General features: G+C 46.3%; 1 protein-coding gene across 1 annotated transcript in view; it reads right to left on the bottom strand.

Annotated features, from left to right (window-relative positions):
• Hcn3 (hyperpolarization activated cyclic nucleotide gated potassium channel 3) overlaps window positions 1–7,425 on the bottom strand; it is a 14,861-nt gene extending 7,436 nt beyond the window's left edge. The window contains exon 1 of the mRNA XM_031374452.1: window positions 7,026–7,425. Coding sequence (XP_031230312.1) covers window positions 7,026–7,300 — 275 coding nt within the window. The 5' untranslated portion in view covers window positions 7,301–7,425. The remainder of the gene's footprint in view (window positions 1–7,025) is intronic.
• Between the last annotated feature and the right edge of the window lie 1,876 nt (window positions 7,426–9,301).

Here is a 9,301-nt window from a genome sequence, read left to right on the forward strand (position 1 = left end):
CTCTCTCTCTCTCTCTCTCTCTCTCTCTTTCTCTCTCTCCCCCAGAGAAAAAGCAGATAAATAAGACATAATATATAGAGGTAAATATATCCATAATTTATACATCAGCATACATGAATCTCACATTTGAATAGAGATTTATTTTTATTTTGTGTGTGTGGGTATTTTTCCCTAATGTATGTAAGTATACCATGTGCTCACAAAGACCCCAAAACAGTATCAGATCCCTAGAACTGGAGTTACAGATTGTTGTGAGCCCCCATGTGGAGCTGGAAAACAAACACAGATCCTCTACAAGGGTGGCCAGTACGTTTTTTTTTAATAATTTTAATTTCTATTGAAAATAGATATTTTTTCATACAACACATTCTGATCAAAAGGTTTCCCTTCCTCAACTCCTTCCAGATCCTCCCCTCCTCCCCACCCACCAAAACCCACCCTTTCTTTCTCTCTTTCATTAGAAAACAAACAGGTGGGGCTGGAGAGATGGCTCAGCAATTAAGAGCAATTACTGCTCTTCCAGAGGTCATGAGTTCAAATCCCAGAAACCACACGATGGATAACAACCATCTTCTGGTGTATCTGAAGATGGCTACAGTGTACATACACATAAAATAAATAAGTAGTTCTTTTTTAAGAAAAAAAAAAAAAAGAAAGAAAACAAAGCCGGGCTGTGGTGGCGCATGCCTTTAATCCCAGCACTTGGGAAGCAGAGGTAGGCAGATTTCTGAGTTCGAGGCCAGCCTGGCCTACAGAGTGAGTTCCAGGACAGCCAGGGCTATACAGAGAAACTCTGTCTCGAAAAACCAAGAAAAGAAAAAAGAAATAAAGACAGATGCAGACACATATACATTCACACACACAAAAATCCCATAAAAATACAAGATCTGATACCATAATATAAAGGAAAAAAGTGTAAAGTTAAGGGCTGGTGAGATGGCTCAGTGGGTAAGAGCAATGACTTCTCTTCCAAAGGTCCTGAGTTCAAATCCCAGCAATCACATGGTGGCTCACAACCACCCGTAATGAGATCTGATGTCCTCTTCTGGTGTGTCTGAAGACAGCTACAGTGAATTACGCTGGAGCAAGCGGGGGCTGGCAGAGGTCCTGAGTTCAATTCCCAGCAGCCACACACATGATGACTCATGGCTATTTGTACAGCTACAGTGTACTCATATACATAAAATAAATAAATAAAATAAATCTTTAAAAAAAAGAGTGAGAAGACTCAAAAATAAAAAATATAAAGTTAAGAAAATTCGAGGCAGAGCCAGGTGGATTTCTGAGTTCGAGGCCAGCCTGGTCTACAAAGTGAGTTCCAGGACAGCCAGGGCTACTCAGAGAAACCCAGTCTTGAAAAACCAAAAAAAAAAAAAAAATAATAATAAAATAAAATTCCTAGACTAGACACTATAAGATAAACATCTTCCAAAAATACTGCTGGTTCATTTTGTGTTAGGTATCTACTGCTGACATGTGGCCTGCCTTTAAGGTCTGCATACCCAGTGAGACACCACTGGAGAATTCTCCTCTCCTTCCCCCCCACACACACCCCCCCGACTCTCCCCTGCCTTTTGAGAGGTGTCAAGTGGAAATAGCTTCTGGCTTAGGGATGGAGACTTGTGATCACTTTCCCTATCAATGCTGGTACCCCATCTGCTTTAAATCTGTGCATATCCAATGCATGCTGCCAAAGTCTTGTGGGTTCATATGTGTGTCAGCCCTTTTGCATCTAGAAGGCCTTGTTCCTTGGTGTCTTCCATCCCCTCTGGCTCTTATGACCTTTCTGCTTCCTCTTTTGCATAGTTCCCTGAGTCCTTGGGGGATAGGCATTTGTTTCTTTTTTTTTGTTTTGTTTTGTTTTCTTTGTCTTTTTCTCTCTCTCTTTTTTTTTGGGGGGGATAGGCATTTGATGGAGACATGCCATTTAGGACTGAAAGTTCCAAGGTCTCTCACTTTCTATACTATATTCTCTACAGCCTGTGGGTCTCTGTGTTCCCAGCTATTGCAGGAGGAAGCTTTTCTGATGATGGCTTAAGATAACTGATCAATGAGTGTCGTGATTTGAATAAAAATGTCCCCCATAGTTTCATGTATCTGAATGCTTAGTCCTGGAGTAGAAGTAGAAGGATCAGAAGGACTAGGAGGTGTGGTCTTGTTGAGTAGGTAAGTCCTTGTTGAAGGAAGTGGGTCACTAAATGTGGGCTTTAAAGTTTCAAAAGCTCACACCAGGCTCAGCTTCTCTTTCTGTCTTTCATCCAGAAGAGAGGCAGCTCTCATCGATGGCTTCAGCGCCATGCTCCCTGCTGGGATAATAATGGACTAAGTCTCTGAAACTGTAAGCCAGCCCCCAATTAAATGCTTTCTTTTATAAGCATTTGAAAAATGCTTGGCTGTGGTGTCTCTTCACAGCAATAGAACATGACTAAGACAATGAGTATAGCTGGATGTGTGAAGGGGTTACTTTGTTGCTACATTTCTTTAGCAGAGCAGCAGTATTCGGTATTCTCATAGTTGCATGGCCTATCTAGTTGCAGGTTCCTGGCTTCTAAGCAGTGTCAGGCATGGGTTGCTCCTCATGGAGTAAGCTTTAAAGCTAACTAATCACCTAGCTGTTGGTTACATCCACAATTCTTGTGCTGCATCAATGTTTCATGCAGGCAGGCCATCACTGTAGATCACAGGGTTGGTAACTGGGCTGGCCATTACCTTTCTCCTTTGCAAGGGTACCTTTCAGTACCATGAACACTAGTCAGCAGGAATGAGCAGAGAGTGCTGTTAACCGTTGAGCTATCTCTCCAGTCCCTGAGTCTCACATTTTTAGCATTGAGCAAAAAAAGCAAGAGACACAATGGTGGGCTGAAGAGATGGCTCAGCAGGTAAGGCTGCTGTCCAGAGGTCTTGAGTTCAATTCTCAGCAACCACATGGTGGCTCACAACCATTTGTAATGGGATCTGATGCCCTCTTCTGGTGTGTCTGAAGAGAAGCAGTGTACTCACACACATAAAACAAATAAATGATTCTATTTTTTTTTTGTTTTTTTTTTTTGTTTTTGTTTTTTGTTTTTTTGAGACAGGGTTTCTCTGTGCAGGCCTGGCTGTCCTGGAACTCACTCTGTAGACTCGGCTGGCCTCAAACTCAGAAATCTGCCTGACTCTGCCTCCCAAGTGCTGGGGTTAAAGGCGTGCGCCACCACTTCCTGGCAATAATTCTTTTTTAAATTTTTTTTAGAATTATTTATTTAGTTTATGTATGTGAGTACACTGTAGCTGTCTTCACAGAGGATGGCATCAGATCCAATTACAGATGGTTGTGAGCCACCATGTGGTTGCTGGGAATTGAACTCAGGACCTCTGGAAGAGCAATCAGCACTCTTAACCACTGAACCATCTCTCCAGCCCTCTCCTCCCCCCTCCCCCCGCCCAGCAACAATTCTTAAAAAAAAAGAGAGAAAGAGGCAATGGTACAAATTAGATGATTCCATGTACACAAAGTTCCAAAATGGACACAAAAAAGTGGTGAAACTTCTTTAAACACTTCTATTTTACTCGTTTTTAAACCATTATTATTATTATTATTGTGTGTGTCCATCGTATATGCTGTATGTGGAGGTCAGAGTGTGACCTGTGCACTCCTTTCTCTGCTCCAGTGGCTGAATTCGGATTACTGGGTCCGTGCAGCAAACACCTGTAGCTGCTAGGCTATCTTACTGCCCGGCCCCCTTCTATTTTCTTTTTACTTTATGGTAAAATTATTTTTACTGTTTAATGCTATTTTCTCCATTTACAAGTTAGAATCAAGAGACAGAAAACAATGGCCCGAAGGACCAAGGAGGCAAATAACTAAAACCCCTAAATAAAGAGAGACAGGAAAAAAGAAAGAGAGCAGAAAAAGATCAGTTAAAATAAAAAAGGACAGAGAGAGTCTTCCTCCTTCCCCCACGTAGAATGAGTTAGTCAAAGACATAGTGCTATGTTAGTGTGTGTGTGTGTGTGTGTTCATGCCACAGCACACATATGAAGATCAAAGGACAGCTTGTGGGAATCAGTGCTCTCCTTCCACTACGTGGGTCCCAGGAACTAAACTTACATTGTCAGGCCTTTTGGCAGGTTCAGTACCACAGAATCTAAAATGTAGGAATAAAGGTGTAGGTCGGTGGTAAAGGGTATCCCTAGCAGGTTTGAGGATCTAGTTTCAATTCCTAGCACATTCTACCCTCCTGTGAAAATGAGAATAGTGAATTTGAGAGAAGATTGTGAGATTAAGCCGGGTGGTGGTGGTGGTGCACACTTTTGATCCCACCACTTGGGAGGCAGAGGCAGGTGGGTCTCAGAGTAGAGCCAGAGCCAGCCTGCTCTACAGAATGAGTTCCAAGACAGCCAGAGCTACACAGAGAAACCCTGTCTCAAACAAAACAAAACAAAAACAAACAAATAACAACAACAATAAACACACCAAAAAGCAAACCAAAAGCCAAATAAACAAAAGCAAAAAAACACATGCACACAGGCTGGAGAGCAAGACAGTGGTTAAAGGCACTCGCTGCTCTTGCAATAGTCCCAGGTTCAGTGCCCAGCACCCACATGCCAGTTCACAACCATCTGTAATTCCAGTGCCAGGTGATCTGACCCACTCCTTTGACCTCCTCAGTCACTGTATGCACATAATACATAGACTTATATCCAGGCAAAACATTCATACCCATAAAATAAATCTAAGTTTTTTTAAGAAGTAAATGTGAACACAGCTGCATACACATCTATGCACACACAATCACATGTATACACACAAACACACACACAAAACAAATAAACACTACACAGCACACATGCTGGCACCAAGACTGTTTTGTAATTTTCCAAGACTGTTTTGTAATTTTCTTTTTCTTTTTTTTTTCTTTTTTTTCTTTTTTTGACTTTTTCGAGACAGGGTTTCTCTGTATAGCCCTGGCTGTCCTGGAACTCACTCTGTAGACCAGGCTGGCCTCAAACTCAGAAATCTGCCTGCCTCTGCCTCCCAAGTGCTGGGATTAAAGGCGTGTGCCACCACCGCCCGGCAGTTTTTGTAATTTTCTAAAACTAGGGAGCCTACGCTGACTTCACTGCGTTGTCGGGCACAACAGTGCTGTATATAAACTGTAGCTGTTGCTATGGCACATCCACTTTTTTTTTTTTCGAGACAGGGTTTCTCTGTGTAGCCTTGACTGTCCTGGAACTCACTCTGTAGACCAGGCTGGCCTCAAACTCAGAAATCCGCCTGCCTCTGCCTCCCAAGTGCTGGGATTAAAGGCGTGTGCCACCACCACCCGGCTGGCACATCCACTCTTTATCTCCAGATTTTGGGGAATTCTTTTCCTATCTCCAGGTCTCTATTTCTAGTCTAGGCTGTCCTTCCCTTCTTTATCATCCTTACTCCACTCTTGTTCTCCAACATAGCTAGAACAGGGATGCTGGTTTCCTGTAGGTGAAGAACTACCATCCATGGTGGGGGGTGAGAGTTGGGAAGAGGCTACACTGTACTCACCTAAACTGGGCCTTTCAGGGATGCCCATCCCCCTCCACAGCACCTCAGATGGCTATGCACATAGAGGACTCCCTGGGAGATCCCAAGGCAGCAGCAGTGACTTGAGCTATGTACCCCTTCCCTCCTCCAGGCTGCCTGTGCATGCTGAGATGGGCAAGGGCAAGCTACATAGCCTCAGAAGAAACTGTAGATAAGAGGCGAGGAGGGAAGAAGGGGACAACATTCAGAGAAAAAAAAAACAACAAAAACCACTGGAGCACACATGATGGTTTCAGGGCTAATCCCAGCATAAGTCCCAAACACAGTCCCTTCTGATTCTGATTGCAAAAATCAATCCTCTCAACCTCCGAAAAAGCTCGTTAGTTCCCAAGTCCAGACCCACCCCTGAACGCCCCTCAGACTTCAATGCTTTCGCTCAGCAACAAACCCCCGATGTTTCTTCCTCCCCTTCCACAGCTGCAGAGGAGAAATCTTGCACTGTGAGACACTGGGAGAGAGGAGGAATGGTTGGCAGCGCCATCAGAGCATCTTCACAGCCTGACTCACAGGCGGTCACAAGCCCAGCGGGTGATGTGGTAGAGAATTGCGAAGCAACACAACTCTGAGGGGGGGGATATGGCTTCTGGGATATGTCTGAGGGTGAACTGGGGGAGGGGAGGGTATCTGCTGGAGAGCAGGTAGGCAGGGGAGAGTGAAATAAAAAAAGAGGACTGGAAAGAACAACAACGCAGAAAAGAGGGAATATTTACAGGGAGAATGGAAGGTACTGTCTGGGCCTCGGATTGTGTTCCCAGGCTCCAGAGGCACACCTCATTTCTTCAACTGAAAGCTGTCCTTCACCGTCCCCAAGGACAGGGCTGATTTTCTCCCCTAGCGACCTTGATGTAGACGTACAGCCTGAAGGGGACTGTGAAATGGCTACATCCCCACTCTCTGTCCCTTTCTATGGGAAACACCTGGGCGGTGGCCGAGCCCCTGCTTTCCTCCCCAATCTTTCGGAATACCCGCCCCACCCCGACGCATTCCGCCTTCAGCACCACGGACAGCAAACAGAGCTGCGAACCCGACTGACCCCTGTCCTTCTCCAGCGTTCCCAGAGTCTCTAGTACTTTAGCGTCCCTGGTCTGTTATGCTGAATTGAGCAAGTGCTTGGTGTGTGGGTAAAGCGTGGTAGAGAGTGGAACTAGGCTTCTTCCTCAGGTCTCCCAGCTTTGGGGTATGATGATATAATTTCCCACACCCCCAGAAAACAGTACTGAAAAGAGACAAGGTTTCCAAACTCCAATACTCTCTGTGGTCCATGGGGTTCGTGCATCGGGTGCACCAAGTCCTCGGAGAGTACCTGATGTTTGCAGTCCCTAATGTTTTCCTAACCTGACAAAACACAGAGGACCTCGGGGAAACCCGCCTAGGAATTCCCAGGCTGGGTTGGGTGGACTCTGCAGCTCCACCCGGCCGGTAGCACTGGTGTCCCTCGCTCTACCCGTTGAGCCCCCCGTACCGGAAGTCGCTGTAGGGGTGGATGATCCAGGCCCCGGCGGACTTCACCCTCTCCTGCTCGATTTCCACTGCTTTGTGGCTGCCGAAGACCCGGAGGGAGAACTTGTTGACCGTCGGCTGCAGCAGCGTCCCGAGCTGCCGCCTCTTCGGCTCGGGCGCAGACTCCGGCACCCCACCTGAGGCCGCGCGGGCCTGGGCGGGAGCCGCAGGAGGAGTCTCGCGTGCAGGGGTCGCCGCTTCTTCGGCCCCCGCCGCCGGCCGTGCCTCCTCCTCCATGACTGCCCTCACTCGCAGGGCCTCCCCAACCGGTCCACGGCCATGGCCAGCGCGCAGGTCCCTGGGAGCGCAGTCCAGGCAGGGGAGCTGCGACCCGCGTGCGCCCCGGGCGCAGGGGGCGTGTGCAGGCGACAGACGTGCGGGAACTGCGCCCCCTGGCGAGGACTGCGTGAGACCGGGAGGGGCGGGCCGCTGGCCCAACAGCTGCCTACACTTTGCCGAAAGGGCGTGGCTTAGGGGGTCCCGGGGGCCTCTGTGTGTGGGGTGGGGTGGGGTGCACAGCTTGCTTCTGGAGGCGGGAAACTTACTAGGGCATACGCAGCCGGGGGACCTCCCGATGGTCAGAGAGAGGATGGGAATCTGAGCTGCTTCTTCCCTGTTCTTGCCCAGGGTCTTCTGTTCTGATCATGTCCTTTCTCATTACTCTCCTAGGTGTCTTGCTATGCCAGAGATCCTCTAAACTGCTTTCTGTAGTGTGTTTTTCCTAATTCATTAAGCTAATCTTTATCAAAACCACTCACTGAGTACATGCCGAGGATACAAAACTGAGTACAGAAATCTTAGCTAAGTCAATGGTTCATCTCCATAAACAGATCAACAACCAAGGAAATACCATACTACATGCCTTTCTGTGCTTTAAGTGTAGAACATCCTAGCCTCTTTTCCTTCCCTCTTCTTACGGCCACTGCCTTAGATAAATCCTCATAATCTCCAACTAAATTATTTCAGAAAGTTTACGTTTTGTTTTTGACATGATCTTCCTTCCTCTGCATTTCAAGTGCTGGGATTACAAATGTGTGCCACTCTACCTGGTCTCAAAAGTTTTTAATAATTTTCAAAACCTGCTGGGCATGGTATTGCAGTCCTTTAATTCCAGCACTTGGAAGGCAGAAGCAAGTGGATCTCTGTGAATTTGACACCAGCCTGGGCTGTATAGTGAGTGCCAGGACAACCAGGGCTACATAGAGAGACTCTATCTCAAAAAAAAAAAAAATGTCTACAGCAAATTCTCCTAGACGAATTCATGTTTTCAGTTTCCAAGTAAACTTTCTACAATCCACGTGAAACTGGGCAACTTGCTTAAAGTCCTTCGAAGTTTCTCCATTTTAGAAATACATTTAAGCTCCTTAGGGAAACTTACCAATCACTAAAAATTTGGAATTAGTCTTAACAACTTTTATTTACTTATACATTTTATATGTTTACTTTATGTGTCTGAGGGGTTTGTTCTTATGCATGTTCTGTGAACCATGTGTGTGCCTGGTGCCTGCAGAGGTGAGAAGAGGGCACTAGAGCCCCCCAGAACTGGAGTTAGAGTTATAAGCCACCATGTGGGTGCTGGGACTTGAACTTGGTTCCCCTGGGAGAGCAGCCAGTGCTCTTGACCCCGGAGCTATCTCTCCAGCCCTGAGCAATTGCCTAAGCTGCAGGTGATGGACTGCGTTGTTCTGCTGTCTCTGGGTCTTTAGACGTAGTTTCCCTGTTTTTGCTTTGTTTTGACTTTTTAAAGATTTACTTACTGTCTCTGTCTTCAGACACACTAGAAGAGGGCATCGGATCCCATTACAGATGGTTGTAAGCCACCACGTGGTTGCCAGGAATTGAACTCAGGACCTCTAGAAAAAGCAGTCAGTGCTCTTAACCACTGAGCCACCTCTCCAGCCCTCCCTGTTTGTTCCATCTCCTCCAATTCTCTTTCCAACAACTGCTTCAGATCATACTTCCTCTGGTAAACTTAAAAACACGCTCATATTTTTTCCTCTCACTCTAGTCTAGAGCTTTCTAAAAGCAGGTTGGGCAGTACTGTTTATAACAGCTCTTGTCACAGGATTACTTTTATTGTTGTTGTTGTTGTTACACAGGCTCTGAATGTGCTGCCTTGCCTGCCATGGAGCACAATATGTAGACCAGGGTGACAGGAATTCACAGAGATTCTCCTGCCTCTGCCACAATGCCTGGATGCCATTATTTGTTTACAGGTCTGTGTCTCTTCCAATCAGT

Source organism: Mastomys coucha, unplaced genomic scaffold (assembly GCF_008632895.1).
Source record: "Mastomys coucha isolate ucsf_1 unplaced genomic scaffold, UCSF_Mcou_1 pScaffold16, whole genome shotgun sequence".
Taxonomy (NCBI): domain Eukaryota; kingdom Metazoa; phylum Chordata; class Mammalia; order Rodentia; family Muridae; genus Mastomys; species Mastomys coucha.